We start from the raw sequence: 21,803 nt of genomic DNA, 5'->3' as shown, positions 1-21,803 counted from the left end.
TGAGCCAGCAGTGTGCCCAGGTGGACAAGAAGGCCAATGGCATCCTGGCCTGCATTAGGAATAGTGTGGCCAGCAGGAGCAGGGAAGTCATTGTGCCCCTGTACTCTGCATTGGTTAGGCCACACCTTGAGTACTGTGTCCAGTTCTGGGCCTCTCAGTTTAAGAAGGACATCGAAACACTTGAGCGTGTCCAGGGAAGGGCAACGAGGCTGGTGAGAGGCCTTGAGCACAAGCCCTATGAGGAGAGGCTGAGGGAGCTGGGATTGTTTGGCCTGGAGAGGAGGAGGCTCAGGGGTGACCTCGTTGCCCTCTACACCTATCTGAAGGGTGGTTGTAGCCAGGAAGGGGTTGGTCTCTTCTCCCAAGCAACCAGCGCCAGAACAAGGGGACACAGTCTCGAGCTGCACCAGGGGAGGTTTAGACTCGAGGTGAGGAGAAAGTTCTTCACTGAGCAAGTTGTTCATCATTGGAATGTGCTGCCCAGGGAGGTGGTGGAGTCGCTGTCCCTGGAGGCGTTCAAGAGGAGATTGGATGTGGCACTTGGTGCCATGGTCTAGTCATGGGCTCTGTGTTGATAGGTTGGACTCGATGATCTTTGAGGTCTCTTCCAACCTTAGTTATACTGTGATACTGTGATACTTTAACTGTCCATCCTGGAAGGCTTTGTTAAGTCTAGCTTTGACTAGTCTACTCTGCTATGTTTAGTCTGATTTTTCCCATCTTCATTTCTCAGTAATGTGAAATCAACTTTTTGATAGCAAATTTGAAAGAAAATTCCTTGAGAATACTTGACTGGAAAACATACATTTGTATCACTGATGGAGTAATGTGCACTCAGCAAGCAAGTCATACAGCAGGGAGATCTCATTTATCTTAGTGCAGAAAGACTCTCCCTGGAGCTGACAGTAGGTGGAAAAGAGGAAACACTCAGAAGCTGAGCTCGACACGTTTGCAGAACAGGTTATTTTACAGTGTTTGAGTAAGCACACAAAGTAGTGACTTTCCCCTGTATTTGTGTGTATCAGGGAAAAATTTGTATTAGTGAAACTTAGTCACTTGTGTGTGTAAATACAAGAAAAGCAGATTGATACCTTTTTTTTTGGAGAAAAACAGACCTCTCCTTTCTGCTGATGCTTCACAGCTACTACTTACTAATATTCTGCTAAATTTGTATACTGCAGTAAGTTCAGTAGCTGAGAGAGTACTCGACTAGTAAAAGACAGTTGTTATTATAGATGTCTTTCAGCAGAATTAAAGCCATATTGCTACACAGAGCCCAATTACATTAAGATGTAAGTATCTTGAACATAGACACTGAAAACCAATAAAATGTCAGGTAGTGACACAGGATCTCAGGTAGTGACAGGACTAGGGGGAATGGAAGGAAGCTGGAGGTGGGGAGATTCAGGCTAGATGTGAGGAGGAGGTTCTTCACCATGAGAGTGGTGAGACCCTGGAATGGGTTGTCCAGGGAGGTGGTCGAGGCCCCGTCCCTGGGGGTGTTTAAGAGCAGGCTGGATGAGGCTCTGGCCAGCCTGATCTAGTGTAGGGTCTCCCTGGCCATGGCAGGGGGGTTGGAACTAGATGATCTGTGTGGTCCCTTCCAACCCTGAATGAAACTATAAAACTAATGTTAGTAATACAGATATCCTCTGCTTTTACCAAGAAAGTTGGACCAGGTGATTCTTGAGGTCCTTTTCAGCATGCTATTCTATCACCCAATTAAGTTCCATGTTTTTAGTGCTAAATAACCTGCATCCCACTACACCTGCCAATTCCCAAATATTCTGCCTTATATAAACCTGGGGAATCGTTTGATATTTATTAAATGACACAACACAGTAGTTAGATAAATTAGATCAGTTCTGGAAATAATCCACTGATTCACTTTATTTTAGCTGCCTCTTGTCTTTAAACAAAATTTACAAGCTAGTTTCAAAATTTGCAATGTCTCATTGTTCTGTTTAGATCCACAACTGAAATTTAAAGGTCTGATCTAGAGTTTACAAAGACCACAGGAAGTGCTTAACTGAGTGCCAGCGTTTAGCTGGATTAAGTCACTTTATGTATTTATTTTAGATTGTGTAATAGGCCTGACTTGTGAAAGGGTCAAGAATTATGTTGTTTTATGTAAATGACTCTCAAAACTTTTAGCATATGAATCTGTTTTGTTTGAAGAAAGTTACCAATATTTTATTTAAGTCCTGTTTCCCTCCCCTTTGCCTGTATTATCAAGGCAGATGGTGAATTTTGTTTCACAAACTACTATTGTCAGTGGGGTCAGATGGAAAAAAAAACTTAAGTTTGTCACAATTACACATATTGGATAATATGTCAAGAGTAAAGTTTGGGTAAGATTTTTGCTGTGTGATAGGTGTGTGCACATCAAGAAACTCCATAGCAAAGCAAATTTGAAGTACATGATCTTTGTTGCTGTGGAAATGAGGACTGCAGATATTTTTTGTGTCGCTTGCATAAAGGAAGTGTCTGGTGATTTGATCTACATATGCTTTATTGATTTGTAGAAGTCAGGTTTGTGTTAGGACTGGTTTAAGATTTACTGTTTTCTCTCATTTAGATATTTAGTAATTTCTTCATAGATGTGGTGTAGTTTGAGCTGTCAAAAATCAAATTTTTACATTTATAAGTTTAAAACCACATGTTACTTTATTTTTATATGCAGAGATACAACATGATGCGAGGTCAAACACTTCTGCTTACATTGTTTGCATTGCTTGTGTCCCTAGCTAAACAAGCAGTTCAATTTACAGCTTTCAGTAATTTTTCAAAGTTGATGTACCCAAATATTCTGAACACACACACACACACACACACACATTCCCAAAAATATTACCCTGTCACTGGAACTTTCTTTATCATCAACTTCAGTCTTGATTTTTTTTTTTCCTGAAATTAAGTAGCTAGAGTAACTGAATATTTCTCTTCTAGCTGTTGCATCAGTAAGTAACCCAGGAAATTACACTTCACTTTCTGATTTGCCTTTCCTATTACAGACAAGCTCAAATCTCTTGCTTCCTGCGCCATCATCACTGTCACCAGACTCCAAACTAAGACTGGCAAGCACTCCTCTGAATCCTCTGTATTCGGTCACTAATAAAAGTGGTAAGTTTCTCTATTTCTTCACTCTCACTAGGGAATGGGTAATAAGTTCCATGAAGGTTTTTTTCCTACCTTCATAAATTTTGCTGGGCAGCTCTTTAGGGAGCTTCCTGATTCTCATTTGTGATACTGTTTCTAAAGTGTCGTGTGATAGAGCCCAGTACTCATAGATGTTCCCTTGTAATGCCTTTTTTTTTGAAGCTGTACACTTATTTTTTAGTGCTATGAGTTTCTGGGAACCATATGAGATTATTAACTTTTCATAATTTACTATTTGATAGTATTTAATACTTACTGAAGTATCTTGAACATAGACACTGAAAACCAATAAAATGACATTTTAAAAGCATGTGTACAGATGTAAGAAAACACTAATTGGAAAAGCAGTTTACTTAAGAACCACAGTGCTTGGTAGTCTGTTTGCAGTTGTGTTAAATCAGTTTTTAGATTGTTGTTTCTAAAGACATTTTTTAGATTGTTGTTTCTAAAGACATTTGGTATTCAGAAAAAGATAAGCTATGAAAATACTCATTTTTGTGATACTTGCTTTGTTAATAGTACCTGTTGCATTGCTAATCACAGTAGTTAATAATGAAATGGATAATTCCATGCCTTTTTTTTTTTCTTTTTGGCACCTGTAAAATAACACAGAAAACTGAAACTTCAGTCTCAGTGTTGTGTTTTTTTTGGTACCCTTGAGAAGAGTAAAAAATCCAGGGGGAGGATGGGATATATAATGAACTAAAAACAGTTAATAGGGATTTAAACTGTAAAGGTAGTCTTGTATATAATTATATATTATTATAGCCTAAAGACAGATGATTTACTTTACAAATCAAGTTACAATTACCTTTTCTAAGCTGTGGGGGAAGGGGTCCTTGCCATGGACTAAAAGATTGACCACTAGTCTCGGAATCACTTTCAGTCACTAACTGACGATGCACATGGCTATATACCAATTAATTCTTCATTTCCATATTCTGCCCTAGAGCCATAATAATCTTCATCTATCACACCACAGATGCCCTGAGTGTGTGAATCTTACAGGAGCAGAAGAATACATATGCTGTTCTTCATACTGTGAATATTTAAAATAAGGGAACCTTTTAAAGGACATTAATGTATACCTTAAGTTGTTTTAAATGGCACTACCAGTGCATTTTATTGTCTTAAGTTTTACTTCATGCAGATAAATGTGTTGATGGAAACTTCTTAAATAGCATGAACAGACAGACATGTGTTTTAGCCATTTGTGTGTGCTGCAATGTAATTCTTTCCAAAACTGACTAATAGTGCAAGAGAAGTGGAGTAAAAATAGAGATCTTTCAACAGTCAGTGAAAGCAATGAGAAAATGAAGATTTTTAGGGGGAAAGACTAGAAAAATCCTAGTAGAGCACAACTGAAATAGATTTTCCTGTAAGGAAATCTTCTAAAATCCTAAATTTCTTCTCTATTATTTGGGGTCCTCTGAATTGTTCTACTGTAATAGAGTTGTTTAATTGAAAATATGAGAAAGATTTACTCATTTGATCTTCCCTCATTGGTTTCGAAGTGTGAAGATAGGTGCCTATGTTCATAGCTCCTAACTGCCAGTTTCATTTTACTTTGGAGTAAGAAAAAGATCTGTACTTAACCAGGTAATTAATTTATGGATTTTGCTGGAATTACAAAACCTTTTTTTTCTGTGTTGGTTTTATACACATGACATACATGCTTTTCTGTTCTCTTGTTATTGGGATGTTGCATTTGTTAAGAACTGTCTTGCAGTACAGAGATCCTTCATTTTTGTCCAACAGATGGTAACATATTGCTGAGGGTCATGTTGACAGTTACTTAATCTTCTCTTTGTCACACTTTCCTGTCACCTTTTGCTGTGTATTTAGTAGACAGTGAAGTCCCCACAGGCAGCGTGTGTATGCTCTGTTAGCAGTCTTAACCATGTAAGTGCGTGCTGTATTAACTTGGTAAGGTTGTAGCTGGTGTCCTGTGATACAGACAGTGCAGTAGCCTGGATACATGCAACACTTTCTTCTTCTAACAAGACAATTTAATTATGCAGGGCCACAACAACCCCATGCAGTGCTACAGGCTGGGGTCAGAGTGGCTGGAGAGTGGCCAGGCAGAAAGGGACCTGGGGGTACTGGTTGACAGCTGGCTGAACATGAGCCAGCAGTGTGCCCAGCTGGCCAAGAAGACCAATGGCATCCTGGCCTGTATCAGGAATAGTGTGGCCAGCAGGAGCAGGGAAGTCATTGTGCTCCTATACTCGGCACTGGTTAGGCCACACCTTGAGTCCTGTGTCCAGTTCTGGGCCCCTCAGTTCAAGAACGATGATGACTTGCTCAAATGTATCTAGAGAAAGGCAGCAAAGCAAGTGAGGGGTTTGGAGCACAAGCCCTATGAGGAGAGGCTGAGGGAGCTGGGGTTGTTTAGCCTTGAAGAGGAGGTGGCTCAGGGGACACCTTATTGATGCCCACAGCTACCTGAAGGATGGTTGTAGGCTGGTGGGTGTCTCCCAGACAACCAGTGACAGAACAAGAGGACACAGTCTCCAGCTGTGTAGGGGGCTTTAAGCTTGATCTGAGAAAGAAGTTCTTCACAGAAGGAGTGATTGTCCATTAAAATGGGCTGCCTAGGGAGGTGGTGGATTCACCATCATTGGAGGTGTTTAAGAAAAGACTGGATGAGGCACTTGGTGCCATGGTCTAGTTGATTAGATAGGGTTGGGTGACCAGTTGGACTTGATGATCTTGGAGGTCTTTTCCAACCTGGTTGATTTTGTGATTTATGGGCAATATCAGTAATACTGCAGATCTTTTACTGACTTACACAACTTCTTGTGTCCAGATACATTTACAGAAGTAGTTGGTTTTCCAGGTGCAAGTACAACTCACTCACTGCTCTGCCTTTTAAACGTGCCTATTCATTTTAACAGATGCTGTATCCTCTCAAGCATATAGTATGTTTTGGCTTTTCTTAAGTGCATACATTCACATGTTTATCAGCTTTCATGAAACCCTAGTCCTTGTTATGCTTTTTAACTTTCCTCACAGTAAGTTATCTCATGGTTAGTGAAGCAGGATTGCCTTTGTCTGTGACCAGTTCTGCCTTATTCATTATTAACATGCTCAGGGGTGCAGGCCCCTTAGCCTATCTGACATCTCCTTCAAAAAGGTGTCCCCAGTCCATTCCAGGAGTCTGAATTGCTTTTAGCCTGTATTTTTGTCTCTGAAGCCAATATTGAGGTGGTTAAAAACCTCTGTAAAAGCAACTGCCTATGATTGCAAGACTTCTTGCTCTGTGTAAAGCAAGCTTCTCTTCCCCTTCTTGATCAGGCAGTCTGTAGTAGATACCTCCCACATCTTTTGGGACTCTTTTCCAATTCTGACCATACAATCTTGACAAACTTGTCAACTGCTTTGTAGCTCTGTGCGTTTGAGCCATTTCTCTCTTACAGTACTCTTTGTTCTAGTCTTCCCTGTCAGTCCTTCCTAGAGAGCCTGTGTCCACAATCATAGAATTGTCTGGGTTGGAAGGGACCCCCAAACGTCATCTAGTCCAACCCCCTCTGCAGTCAGCAGGAGCATCCTCAACTAGATCAGGCTGCCCAGAGCCCTGTCGAGCCTCACCTTGAATATTTCGAGGGATGGGGCCCCAACCATCTTCCTGGGCAACCTGTTCCAGTGTTCTACCACCCTCCTAGTAAAGAACCTGTTCCTAACATCCAATCTAAATCTGCTCTTCTCTAATTTGTGCAGTCTGTTAAGGCCTCTCTGAAGGACTGCATGGTCCTCTCATGTTATCAGCCACTCCTCAGAATGTTGTATCATCTTCAAACTGAGAGTGTGCTCATTCCCATCATTCAGGTCATTAATGGAGATGCTACTCTGTGGGCCTCAGTATTGACTTCTGGTGGCAGGTTTCCAGTTAGAGTTCATGCAAATGGCTACAAACCTCTGATCCATACAGCTCAGCCTATTTTCAGTCTGCTGCACTGTCTTAAACAATCCATACTTCATGAGTTTGTCTATGAGAATGTAATGGGAGACAGTATTGAAAGTCATGCTAAAGCTCAGGGTTGGCAACATCTGCTGCTTTCCCATCAATGCTGTAGAGTGTTGTACAAGAAATATATTTTAAGTTTTCTCAAGAGGATGGTTAGAATTAACAAAAAAAGTAATGAATTTTGACAAATAGTCATTAATGAAGTAGGAACAGCAAAGCAGATAAAAGATGTGGATGAACTTCCTTTTTATGTGTTATGTATAAAACATTCCATTAGAAAGATATCTTAAAATAAAAGGGAAAAAAGTGTTGTGTGCATTTCTGTCACAGAGATTGTGTTAAATTTGAGAGGAAGGCACAGAACTTAAGTTTTCCTGCTCTCAATCCTGAGAGCCTGTCACAGGAATTCTTCACTGAGAGAACAACTCATGTTGCTGTATTGGGGGCGGGGGCTGTGTCTGCCTCAGTAAAGCAGCAGCTGTGCTGATAGCTATTTCAACTGTTTCAGAAGTTTGTTAGATGTGTGTCATCCCCTGCAAGTTTTACAATTTACATCAGCAAATTTGCAGATGACACCAAGTTAGGAGTAGATGTTGGTCAGTTAGAGGGTAGAAAAGCTCTACAGAGGGACATCGACCGACTGGACAGATGGGCGGAGTCCAGTGGGATGGCATTCAACAAGTCCAAGTGCCGAGTGCTGCACTTTGGCTACAGCAATCCCATGCAGAGCTACAGGCTGGGGTCAGAGTGGCTGGAGAGCGGCCAAACAGAGAGGGACCTGGGGGTGCTGATTGACAGCTGCCTAAATATGAGCCAGCAGTGTGCCCACATGGCCAAGAAGGCCAACGGCATCCTGGCCAGCAGGAGCAGGGAAGTCATTGTGCCCCTGTACTCTGCTTTGGTTAGGCCACACCTTGAGTCCTGTGTGCAGTTCTGGGCCCCTCAGTTTAAGAAGGACATCGAAACACTTGAATGTGTCCAGAGAAGGGCAACAAGGCTGGTGAGAGGCCTTGAGCACAAGCCCTATGAGGAGAGGCTGAGGGAGCTGGGATTGTTTAGCCTGGAGAAGAGGAGGCTCAGGAGTGACCTCATTGCCCTCTACAACTACCTGAAAGGTGGTTGCAGCCAGGAAGGGGTTGGTCTCTTCTTCCAGGCAACCAGCACCAGAACAAAGGGACACAGTCTCAAGCTGCACCAGGGGAGGTTTAGTCTTGAAGTGAGGAGAAAGTTCTTCACTGAGAGAGTCATTTGTTATTGGAATGGGCTGCTCAGGGAGGTGGTGGAGTCACCATGCCTGGAGGTGTTCAAGAGGGGATTGGATGTGGCACTTGGTGCCATGGTCTAGTCATGAGGTCTGTGGTGACAGATTGGACTCGAGGTCTCTTCCAACCTTAGTGAAACTGTGATACTGTGATACTGTAATTTAGATTAATGAAGTCTTTCCTCTCTGCTCAAACTTCTCCATGTTGTAAAGCCGATTTATTTTATTCTTAGTTGATTATTATTGAGGACACTTTAGGTAATCTGTTCCTAAAAGTATTTATGGTAATAAAATTTGTCTAAAACCTGTCTTCAGTAATTGAGGTCTTACCTTCTTTGTGCTGTATAGTTCTGCATATGCTCATGCTTAAGTGCTAATTTTACCATACCAGTCTGTAGTACTACTCCTATGCTGCACTCCACTGAAGCATTGTCCAAGACTTCATCTTAGACATCCCTGTCTTTTCCTTGTCATGTTGTCATCTTTGTAGCTTCTTTCAGGATAACCCATTTCCTAGTTTTGTTATGTGTTAAGAAATAAGGGAATAGCAAAAGCTCTAGCTACCTATTCTCTGAGAGACATTAAAATCCCCTCTGGTTTTGTTTGCCTTTCCTGCTTAAGACCCTTAAGCATCTTTGGACAGTGAAATCACCTTCCCAGGCTCTCGCCCTCTCTCGCAGACCTGTGGCATGCTGCGAAAGAAATGGTTCATAGTTTCAAGCGTTATTCAACAGTGACTCCTTGGTAACTCCCACTGTGTTCAGGGCATGTTTTGTAAAACTGAGTTTTGAGTTTCAAGTAATTGTAATCAGCAGTGACCCTAATTATCAACTATGTGGGAGATTGAAGTTTGACTATAAATACTGCACAGATATTTTCACTAAAACTTTGACTTCAATAAAAGCAGTTAATTAAATGAGCTGTTAAAAATTACTTACAGATGTGCTAGGGAACATGATGGTTCTTGTATCTTTAAGAAATCTTGAAGACAAAAAAAACACAACACTTTGGCAGGGTTGAGAACAATTAGAATTTTTCTCTCCTTTAATAGAACTGACAGTCAGAGGTGTTTTCCACCTATATAAAATGCTAGCTTCAAAGAATTCTTTCCTACTCTCTGAAGATACTAACAAACCTGACTTTGCATTTAAGTCCTCTGTTACATTAGATAGACTGTTTAAAACATCTCTTTTTAAGTCTCAAGCAAGCAGTGAAATGGGTTTCTACATCAAAAATATAAAAAGTATTTGTGCATCAACTAAACACACTCAAAATACTGGTTGGTTTGATTTTTTGTTTTGTTTTGTTTTGTTTAGGAACAGAGAAAGGAGATAGGGCAAATAGGAGCATTCACATTTTTACAGAGATACTGCAGAGACTTGTCCAAAGTTACATCCTCATATGTCTGTTGGTATCATTGATTACTTTTTGTTCAATATTTCATACATTTTCCCCAACTCTATGGCATCAATATTCAGTACCACCACAGTCCTGGAGGACTTCAGCAGTTTTGTTCATTTGTTTTGGGGCTATTTATCTTGCTTCCACTCAAGGAAGGATGCGTTTAGAAAGTTAGTTCAGTGTGGCCTTATTGTTTTCATCTCTTACTGAGAAAATATGAAAGGAAGAAAGCTTCATACAAACTGTTGTTGGAAATACATTAAATGAACAGTAAACAGTAGTACAGAGTATGTGTTAATTAAGGCTGCATGTATGTGTAGTATATAGTGCAAGTGTAACATGAAATACAGTATTTGTAGGATACCTCTGGCTATGTTTGGATACAGGTTAGTGACTGAAAGGCAGGACTGAAAGAACTGATTGACAGAAGTGACTGAGAGAAAACATGTAGCACAGCCAGGAGTATTGTCAGGTTTCTGACGCTGCTGTGTGGAAGTCATATAATGCTGACATTGGGGCACCACTTTTGTTTAGCAGGAGTGGCAGCAGCAGCACCAGTTGGAGAAATCTGTTTGCTGGGACCCAGTCCGTACATGCAAATTAAATGGCACGCAGATCACTTTGAATAGATAGTTCTTGGTTTGGTTTGGATATTTTTCTTTTGAGAGGGTTTTGTTGCCTTGTTTGTTTGCTTGTTTGTTTAAATCCTGCATTACTGTAAATACTGTGGTTTGTTTAATTTTAAAGGAGTAGTGATTGTTAATTTTTACATACACTCAAGCTATTTATTTTTTAGAATATGAATATAGGAAAAGAACTCTCAATTTTGTCAGGAAAGAGTCTGGTTATATTTGTTCTCTTTTCAACTGTAATGTGTGTGTTGCCTCATTAGCTCACCCAGCAGCTTCATACAGATACACGGTGATGGGGAAAGCAATTAAGCCTGCAGGGCTGCACAGATCAGAGCTATGGAAATAGTGTAGTAATTTACCATAATGTCTTTAAGTCACTGGGATGTCTTTTTTTCAGCCCCACATCATCTTAAAAGCAGGGCAGGAACATACTGCGGTGAAGAGTACCAAAAACATACCTAAAAGTGGTTCAGTACCCACACTATTAGTTGAAAGTGATTTAAGTCCAATGCAAGCTGCTAGGAGGAATAGGTGAGGATGGAAAGTTAATCTTTTTTTTTTTTTTTTATGAGAATGCCTACAAAAGGGAAGTAATGTTTAATAATCTGACAGTCTCTCAGTTTCATTAGCATCACTGAGTGCACAGAGCTTTTTGAGATGGCATTATGAGGCATGTGGATTTTCTTTTGTTTTCCCCCCTGATGTCCTGATATGTGCAAGTTTCCTGTTCACTGTCACCTCAATGTAATGAGGCAGTGCAGTGGGGGAGATACCTTTGATTAGTAGTCTATTACCAGCTGTCTGTGTATAAATACAGAATACCATTAGTATGTCCTGTAGAGGTGCTGCTGAAATAGGAAGTGGTCTAAGAATACCTGAAAGAAATGCTTACAAAATGTTTAGCTTCCTGCAAGCTATAATTTGCTTATAGTAGATTGCCATGTGTTTGAAAGGGGTAAATATTCCTGAAGATGGACGATGTATGCCCACTACTTGTGTCTCCCTTATCAGTTGTGTTTCTGTCTCCCTGCTCTGTCATGTATTTGAAGACCTGATGCTGCCTTTTAAAAATCCATAAGAGAATTACTCTAAATTTTTTATGGGGAAGGAAATTTTTTGACATGTGACCCTTCAATGATTGTAATGGGACAGTTGTTCTAAAAAGGTGAAAATTTTGCCTGTAATGTTCTTTTGCACTCCTAAAGGTAGAAATATTAATTTCTTTTTAGAATAAAATAGTATAGAATAGAATAGACCAGGTTGGAAGAGACCTTCAAGATCGTCGTGTCCAACTTATCATCCAACACCACCTAATCAACTAAACCATGCAACCAAGCACCCTGTCAAGTCTCCTCCTGAGCACCTCCAGTGATGGTGACTCTACCACCTCGGGCAGCCCATTCCAATGGGCAATCACTCTCTCTGTGTAAAACTTCCTCCTCATCCCCAGCCTAAACCTCCCCTGGCACAGCCTGAGACTGTGCCCTCTTGTTCTGGTGCTGGTTGCCTGGGAGAAGAGACCAACCTCTGCCTGTCTACAACCTCCCTTCAGGTAGATGTGGAGAGCATATAAGGTCACCCCTGAGTCCCCTCTTCTCCAGGCTAAGCAACCCCAGCTCCTAGCAAATAGCTAATTGCAGTTCTGCCGAATGCTCACATTTTGCTGGAGTTTGTAAAGTGCAATTACTTTTAGTTCTTTAATTGGATCAAGTGTGTTTATTTTCCCTCTCTCAGAATGTGAATTACTTAACTACACCCTCACCTCCTAGTCTGGACAACAATAACATTTGAAAACTCTTATAAGAAAGTGCAGGAAACCAGCTCTTTCTAAGTGAATAAACTTTGCTTATTTTGGTGTCTATTTTTTTTAGTTAATGATGATGATTATTATTGTTATTTTATCCTGTCAACCAAAAATGATACAGACCTTGACATTCATTACAATGCTTTATTTTAACTATAAAGTGCTGCATGGTCATAGATAAAATACTATAACCGATTAAGTTTTCAATCCAATTTCCAGGTCTTTTTCTTTATTTTTTAAAAGAAGGTTAGAGAACTGAGTAGAGGCCAAGTACCAACAAAAATCATCTCTTTAGCATGTAAGAACTGACTCAACTACACTGAAGTTAGGTAAAAATATTTGTACCAAAAAATAGCTAGGTCTAAAATGCTTTTTATATACATCTGGGCACTAATTTGAATGGGAACTCCGCTGGGGAAAATGATCACTCATTTTTAGATATTCATATCTCTCACTTTTACTTATGGTAAAGGTGTAAGGGAGAAGGGAGAAAGGAAATAAAACTTTTTAAATAGTTCATAGTATCATAGTAGTATCTATGAACTATGTGTGTAATTGGTGTGTGCAATTTGCAGTTTGTGTGTAACAAGAGGACACAGTCTTTAGCTGCACTAGGGGAGGTTTAGGCTGGATGTTAGGATGAAGTTCTTCACAGAAAGAGTGATTTGCCATTGGAATGTGCTGTCCAGGGAGGCGGTGGAGTCACCATTACTGGAGGTGTTTAGGAAGAGACTGGATGGGGTTCTTGGTGCCATGGTTTAGTTGATTAGATGGTGCTGGATGATAGGTTGGACTCGATGATCTCGAAGGTCTCTTCCAACCTGGTCTGGTCTATTCTATTCTATTATGTGAAGTTTAATTGTTGTTATTTGCTTGTAGCAAACAAAGTACTGAAGAATTCACATTTTCTTTTAAAACAATAAAAATATTAATCACAAAGCATTTTTTAAAATGTTAATGCCTTTCTGCTTCTTTTGTAACCAGTTTTGTCTGTACAAATTACTTTTGAAGAAACTATGTCTCCATTTCTTCAGTGCAAACAGATTACAAAGGCTTGCGTGTCACCTGCAGCCAACCTTTGTATGTACTTCCCTGATTTTGATCCTTCTGCTTACACACTAGAGGCATCTAAGGTATTCCATTGTGCAGCTGGCCATGGCTGTAAATGAAAATTAAGAGCACCAGGGACACAGCCATGCCCTCATCGTGGCTTACAGGCAGCTCAGGTCATTCTGCAGGGGAAGGAACTTCATCAGAGCTCTGTGGCCTTACTGTGCCACCAACATCAGTTGCCAGTGTCAGGGTTTGGAACTCAAAGCACAAATACAGAACCATTTTTTAAGGCAGAAGAGTTGAGTGTTTACATTTATAAAGTTAATAGTAAAGCTACATTATTTTTTTACATTTGAAAACAAAAGGTGTATGGATAGGTTCATCTAACCACAATAATGTTCCAACAGAACAATAAAGACATAGAGACAAAACCATTAACATTAATGACAATCTAGTTCTTCTGTTTTAAAGGTTGGTTATCCAGTTTCCACTATCTGATTGATAAGCTGTTATAAATGTCAGAATCTGAGTTTGTATTTTCTAGTTAAACTTGCTTGGATTGTATATACTGAGATCAAAGATACACATGTTCCTTTATTATATGTTCTTTTTCATGTTTCTTCTAGCCAAGTTAATTAAAATGTTTCACTAAAAATTGCACTAAATACAGAGCACAATAACAGCAATCTTTGAAGATTCCAAAAACTTTATCAAAAGAACACCATTTATATTTACTTGAAATTGGTGTATGTTAGGTTAATTACTGCTGTGCCCTCAGGCTAAAGGAAGTACTCTCAGCCAAATTATACAAGGGTGTGGATTAAATGAAGCATTACTCTCTGTTTGGCAGCAGTAGGTATAGATTGCAAAACCAGGGTGTGACGTAGTACTGTGGAAAGACTCTGCCAAAAGTGATTTGGCCTGAGTGTGCCCTTACTTTCTCAATTATGTGGATCCTAAAACAACTAAATCTAATTAATTCCTAAGTAGGGAGGTCCTGTTAACTGTTTTCAGTCTGAGCTTCTCAAATAGAGCTCTGTACTTTCAAATAGCGCTTGTCTGTACTTTTTGAACTACTGAGCCACAAAACAGCAAGCGTTGACAGTGTGCTTAAATGCAGTTCTAGCTGGTGGAAACAGTTCTTCTGTTCAAGTATCAATTCCCTGCCAGCAAAAAGTTCAGGTCAGCAAGGATGCTGCCAAGGATAGTGGCTCAGTGGGTAGTGCATAAGACCCTTAATGGGAAGGTCGTGAGTTCAAGCCTGCAGTGGGCAGTAGTGTCCTCCCTACTCTAGTCATGAGGTCTGTGGTGACAGGTTGGACTCGGTGATCTTTGAGGTCTCTTCCAACCTTAGTGATACTGAATACTGAATACTGTACAGCAATGAGGATGAGTGAGTGAGATGAGAGAATTGATCCCTCCTTACACTGCTGCAATGCTTCTGATCCTATCATTTCCAGTGGATATGGGATAACTGTGCAGAAGATCCAGTAGCAGCCATGGTGCACAGAAGGCAGCACCTCTTTCTCCCAGGAAGACACTCTAGGTCCTTTGACTTCATTCCTGGTTTTGACAAGTGAGCAAAACCTAAGTACGTAAGAATACCTAAGTAGCTAAGAATAACGGTAAAATCTGTACTTCTAAGGTAAATTATCCACCCTTTTTTGTGGTATACATACCTACTTTTTCAAGTATTTTTAAAACCCTTTGCAATTTTCACAGACAGATACCTTTTTTTTGATCTGCATGAAAACAACTAAGCTTTCATGATTTTTTATGCAACTGTTTCTACCCTTGTTGCTGAGGCACCAAAGTCAGTGAAAGCAAGCTTCCTTCGTGTGATTCATGCTGCTAATATAACACCTTTTAAATTCACTCTGGGTATCTGTGGTTCATATTACGCCCTGTAATAGACTGGGGTACCAATGTAGCTTCATGCTGATCATGTTGGTCCAATAGAAAGTGATGATAAAGGATAGTGGCTTGGGAAAGCACTTAGAAAGCAGAAGGCACATACAGAGAAGTGAAGGCCTGTAGAGGCATATAACTTACACGTTGCTGTTGTCATGCAACCTAGTGACCTGACATTATTTGCAGAGCTGGCCTGAAAGTGCTGCTTTGATTCAGATGAGCTTTGCTGGAGTCTGCCTGCTCACTCGTAGCTTACTTTCTTGCTTACTGGAGGTTTTAAGGAACAGTGACTCATTGCTTGTTGGCCTCAAATAAGGCAGTACAATCACTTTAAAACTGTACTGGAAACTTATGGCACATTCCAGTGAAGGAACAGATTGCACAGGTTCCTTCCTCATCTTCTCTCCTCAGAACTACGGCCTGGTTTCTTCACTTTTTATTATCTTGGCCAGAGAAAAAAGATCTGAATGACACAAAGGCAAATCAAAAAACCTCTTTATAAAGAGTCTTTCCTGCTCACTTGGTCCCAGCCATGCTCTGATGTGCCTGATAGTCTTTCTGCAGAAGACTTATTCAGACTAGTTACACGTAGTATTGGAAACTGTGTTTCTCCTCTGAAGATTGATCCCAGCATATTGCATGTCCATATGCTTCTGGATAGTGTCTTCTCTGTCAATATCTTTTGTTTCAAATAGAGGGACAGTGTTCCTACTTCAGCTGTGTATGCTAGCTTGTGGTGCCTCATTGATTTGTTGGGGGGGTTTTCCAGTTTAGCTGAAGGGTGTTGCAGTGACATATGTTGGTACAGGCCTTTCTGGAATCCATTCAGATCTTGGCTGGTCAAAGGAAGCAGACTGATGCAGATAATATACCAAAGAATGAAATACAGAAAATTAGACCTTATTTAATAATATATATTGATCATTTTTAGTGTGATAAATTGCATAGTAGCAGAAAATATTTTGAGAACTCTTTCACCAGGTTTCTGATTTCACTCCACCAGCAGAGCATGAGAAGTGATTCTCCTAGCTTCTTACTGTTTCCTAGCAAGGACTAACTGTGAAGATTCACTTTGTAAGATGTCATATTCTCTACTCTCTTCAGGTGAAGATGATAAATGAACTCTTCCTACTCCTTGCAGTTTTGAATTTTCATTTAGGGATACCCACATCTAAGCAGAGTTCACTTCTAACAAAAACGGATAGCCTTATCCTTGAAGGTTTGGGGGGTTTGGAGGGGAGGAGGTAATCTGTGAAGTCTGCCACCTCCTCTGCTTGTTCTGGAGAATCTGTTGTAACCAAGCTCTTGATAAATTCTATATGGTACACATTGCTATTTGAAGAACTTCACTTGTGAGCCATGTACAAGCTAAAACTGAGTTGGTATTTATCTCCTTTAAGGCCTCCAAGTCACACTCTTTGAATTTTTAGTTTTATAAATACATTGAGAGAGTGATTGCCCATTGGAATGGGCTGCCCGGGGAGGTGGTGGAGTCGCCGTCACTGGAGGTGTTCAGGAGGAGACTTGACAGGGTGCTTGGTTGAATGGGTTAGTTGATTAGGTGGTGTTGGGTGATAGGTTGGACGTGATGATCTTGAAGGTCTCTTCCAACCTGGTTTATTCTATTCTATTCTATTTATTCTATTCAGGACTTGTGTTTTGTACTAAACATTGATTAATTGGTAAGTTTTTCACCTTTTCTATCTGGCAGTTCAGTCCTAACAATATGTTCAGCCCAATTATATTTGCTTCAGATTTTGCTGCTTCTGTCTAAAAGAAAACCAACAGAACTAGCAGGAGAGAAAAAGGATGGTTTAGCTACTGCTATTTGGAAAATCTGGAGTGCAGTGCCCACTTCACATGTATCTATAACATATCACATCATGTGTACCTTAATAGCAGCACTTTGTTGGAAAGTTGTTTCCTTGTGTAAGGAGCATAAAGGACACTTCTGTCTTGTTTTTTTAATGTTTATTTCCTCTACTCATGCATGTAAAGGATCTTCACCTATTGAAACTGCAGGAAGCTTCTTAATTCAAATTACAAACCAGCTTTTCTTACCAAAACAACAAATTTTCAGGGTAGGTTCCGGGAATCTTACAGAGAACAAGGTGTGTCCAGTGTTATCTGTATCACCAGCTATTGAGTTAAGAATTTGGCACATGCAAATGTGAAAAAAAAAAATGAAAACATCTAGGAAGATTTAACAACTTTGTGCTTTTATGTGAACAAGGCTATTAAAGGCATGTGCTTTGAGAGTTCCAAGTTCTAGAGTGTTACCAGACAGTTTTCTCTGTTTTATACTGTTGCTTGGGAAAAGGAAACTGAAAAAATCTGCATTGTTGAAATCTGTATCCACTGGTTCTGTTGTGTGTTGCTTTAACATTGGGTTTAACTCCTCTGTAATAGTTAATACCAGCATTAGCTTCAAGCATTTTGTCAAGATATCACTTACAAAAAAGTGTATTCAGATTTTGTTACCAGAGTTGCTACAGACAGTTATTTTATTTGCATACATCTGCAGTTGGGAACTAATTAGAAAATATTTACTTACTCAGAATTAGAGCCACAAAAATGATAAAGGGAGTGGAACTCCCTTACGAGGAGAGACTGAGGGAGCATGGTGTCTTTAGCTTGAGGAGACTGGGGAGTGACCTCATTAATATCACAGTATCACAGTATCGCCAAGGTTGGAAGAGACCTCGAGGATCATCGAGTCCAACCTGTCACCACAGACCCATGACTAGACCATGGCACCAAGTGCCATGTCCAATCTCCTCCTGAACACCTCAAGGAATCGTGACTCCACCACCTCCCTGGCAGCCCATTCCAATAACTAATGACTCTCTCGATGAAGAACTTTCTCCTCACCTCAAGCCTAAACTTCCCCTGGCGCAGCTTGAGACTGTGTCCCCTAAATTAATGTTTATAAAGATGTAAGGGATGAGTGCCAGGCTCTTCTTGGTGATACCCAATGACAGAACAAGAGGCAATGAGTGGAAGTTGAGGCATAGGAAGTTTCATGGAAACATAAGGAAACATTTTTACCCTGTGAGGATGATGGAATACTAAAACAGGCTTCCCAGGGGGGTTGTGGAGTCTCCCTCTCTGGAGACATTCAAAACCTGCCTGGATGTGTTCCTGTGTGATCTGGTATAGGTGATCCTGCTCTGGCAGGGGGGATTGGACTAGATGATCTTTCAAGGTCCCTTCCAGCCCCTAACATTCTGTGATTCTGTGATAATTGCTCTAATCACTGGTATGTAGAAAAACTCAGAGTAGTTTGTTCATAATCATAGTATCAGTCAGGGTTGGAAGGGACCACAAGGATCATCTAGTTCCAACCCCCCTGCCATGGGCAGGGACACCCCACACTAGATCAGGCTGGCCAGAGCCTCATCCAGCCTGCTCTTAAACACCTCCACGGATGGGGCCTCAACCACCTCCCTGGACAACCCATTCCAGGGCTTCACCACTCTCATGGTGAAGGACCTTTTCCTCACATCCAGCCTGAATCTCCCCACCTCCAGCTTCATTCCATTCCCCCTAGTCCTATCACTACCTGATATCCTGAGAAGTCCTTCCCCAGCCTTCCTGTAGGCCCCCTTCAGATACTGGAAGGCCACAATATGGTCACCTCGGAGCCTTCTCTTCTGCAGACTGAACAGCCCCAACTCCTTCAGTCTGTCCTCATAGGAAAAGTGCTCCAGCCCTCTGATCATCCTCGTGGCCCTTCTCTGGACACGTTCCAGCACCTCCATATCCCTCTTGTAATAGGGGCTCCAGAACTGGATGCAGTACTCCAGGTGGGGTCTCACCAGAGCTGAGTAGAGGGGGAGGATCACCTCCCTCAACCTGCTGGCCACACTTCTCCTGATGCAGCCCAGGATCTGATTGGCTTTGCGGGCTGCAAGTGCACATTGAGAGCTCATGTTGAGCTTCTTGTCCACCAGCACCCCCGAGTCTCTCTCCTTAGGGCTGCTTTCTAGCCAGTCACTGCCCAGCCTGTATTTGTGCCTGGGATTGCCAGGCACAATGCATAATGTGTGTGAAAACTTGAAAGTATGCATGCACTAAGACTCATGTGGTAGACTCGTCTCACCACACACACGCATACTCCTGAAATATCTACACCATCTAGTTTCTGAACTATAAAATGGAAAGTAAATTTGTATTTTAAGGACACAGCTGCCTACTACTAAAAATACAGTAAGAAGTGTATGTGCTGTGAACTTTTGTTCCTTACTCTTTTGATTCTAGACCATAGTAAAGCTCTTACATAAACAGTTTCCAGATTTAGTGCCTGCCAACGGTCACACGCTTTTTAGATTTAATGATGTAGGAGTCGTTTGGCAAGGTCTTAGAATTTTCTGACCCTATGAGGAGAGGCTGAGGGAGCTGGGGCTGTTTATCCTGGAGAGGAGGAGACTCAGGGAGGACCTTACTGCTGTCTACAACTACCTGAAGGGGGATTGTAGACAGGCAGAGGTTGATCTCTTCTCCCAGGCAGCCAGCACCAGAACAAGAGGATACAGTCTCAGGCTGCACCAGGGGAGGTTCAGGCTGGAGGTCAGGAGGAAGTTTTACACAGAGAGAGTGATTGCCCATTGGAATGGGCTGCCTGGGGAGGTGGTGGAATCGCCATCACTGGAGGTGTTCAGGAGGAGACTTGACAGGGTGCTTGGTTGCATGGGTTAGTTGATTAGGTGGTGTTGGGTGATAGGTTGGACACGATGATCTTGAAGGTCTCTTCCAACCTGGTTTATTCTATTCTATTCTATTTTCTCAAATTTGGTATTCAGTGCTGGCTAAAAATGCTATTTTAATGGAGAAGGTAGTCAAGGTACAAACTAGTGGCTATTTGGGCCATGATAAAGACCTGAAATATCAAGCTGATTTTTTCCTAATGTATATCATATGAGGTTGCTGCTACTATTTTTCCTTGAATGCAAATGTTAGAAAGAGGCTATATACATCCTCCAAGCAATTAAAACATTGTTGGGTTGTTTGGGGGTTGGTTGGTTGGTTGGGTTGTGGTGTTTGGTTTTTTTCTTTTAGTTTTGTTTGTGTGTGTGTCTGTTTGGGTTTTTGTTCAGTTGTTGTTGCAGTCGTCTTTTCCCCCAAGACTTGATTTTGCATCGTGAAGCTACTGGGTAATACAGAAGCTCAATAGCTTATGAAATAACTGGTATTTCTTTTAGCTGAGAAGACTGTATTGCAGCTATAACAAAAGTGATAATGGCTGATTTTGAAAAGTGTTTGTGGTATTCTGAGTGTATTTTCTTACTTACAGCTTTCTATTTGTAGTGCAATAGGCTAATTTGGTTTAAGTAACTGTGAGCAAATGACCATTGCTGAATGTTAGTTGTGGGAGGAACCATGCAAAGCTAATGACTTTGTTTTCCTTCCTTGCATAATTTGAATTATTTGTCTTTTATCCTTAGTTAAGTCTGTTTATAAAAGACATGAGTAGACCTCCTGAGGTCAGTAGATACTTCATGGCAAGAGTTAAAGATGGAGTTAATTTCAGTTTAGGAAAGATGTTGACTTGCTGGCACGAGTCCAGAGAAGGGCAACGAAGTTGGTGAGGGGCTTGGAACACAAGCCCTATGAGGAGAGGCTGAGGGAGCTGGGGTTGCTTAGCCTGGAGAAGAGGAGGCTCAGGGGTGACCTTATTACTCTCTGCAACTACCTGAAGGGAGGTTGTAGTCAGGCGGATGTTGGTCTCTTCTCCCAGGCAGCCAGTACCAGAACAAGAGGATACAGTCTCAGGCTGCACCAGGGGAGATTTAGGTTGGATGTTAGGAAGAATTTCTATACAGAAAGAGTGATTGCCCATTGGAATGGGCTGCCTGGGGAGGTAGTGGAGTTGCCGTCATTGGAGGTGTTCAGGAGGAGACTTGATGGGGTGCTTGGTGCCATGGTTTAGTTATTTAGGTGAGTTGGATTGGTTGAAGGGTTGGACGTGATGATCTTGAAGGTCTCTTCCAACCTGGTTTATTCTATGTAATTCTAATTCTAATGCATTTAAACAGAATTTAACTGTGCTATGTATTTTTAGGAAACAGAGAAGCACAAATCCTGCTGAAGAGCTCTATTCCCTCTCATGCAGGGAGAATAAGCTAATGCAGAAACAAAAACATTACCAAACCCAAAAGTGAAGGCTACTACTTCAGTGTTGTGCATCCACAGCTGTTTTTCAATAGGATGACACCACAAGATTCATTTAATATAATCCCAGAAAGTGTTTTCAGATTTAGTTCAGTTCCCTCACTCTTAAATGGTGCTGTTGATCTTAGCAAAACTCATAATTACTTTTTCAAGCTCTCTACAGCACTAGAAGAAAAATAACTTCTTAATACAAAATATGTGTCATAGTCTGCGTTTTCCTTACACCTTTTTTATCTACTATCTTGAACTTGTAAATAATATTGCCCATCTGATTTCAGAATGCTGATGATAATCTGTGCAGGCTTATTGATGTTTGCTCTAGTCACTTTCTGTTCTCTATTGTAGAGACAAACAACTGGATACTACAACCAATCCCTGCTCATTTTCAGTTGTATCTACTGCCATTATGATGTAACGTTGGAGGTTGTCATAAATTAGCACATT

The 21,803-nt window shown here is 40.9% G+C and overlaps 1 protein-coding gene across 8 annotated transcripts in view; it reads left to right on the top strand.

The window, feature by feature from the left end:
* The window catches only part of AHI1 (Abelson helper integration site 1), a 108,739-nt gene that overhangs the window by 53,212 nt on the left and 33,724 nt on the right, over positions 1–21,803 (top strand). For all 8 annotated transcript variants that reach the window (XM_068149996.1, XM_068149971.1, XM_068149962.1 and 5 more), the window contains one exon: positions 3,015–3,123. In XM_068149996.1, coding sequence (XP_068006097.1) covers positions 3,015–3,123 — 109 coding nt within the window. The remainder of the gene's footprint in view (positions 1–3,014; positions 3,124–21,803) is intronic.

This window comes from Melanerpes formicivorus, unplaced genomic scaffold (assembly GCF_026170545.1).
Source record: "Melanerpes formicivorus ecotype bairdi unplaced genomic scaffold, bMelFor1.0.p_v2 SCAF_2, whole genome shotgun sequence".
NCBI classification, from domain to species: Eukaryota; Metazoa; Chordata; class Aves; order Piciformes; family Picidae; genus Melanerpes; species Melanerpes formicivorus.
Note: the sequence above shows the minus strand (reverse complement) of the source record. Positions and strands in the feature narration are given on the sequence as shown.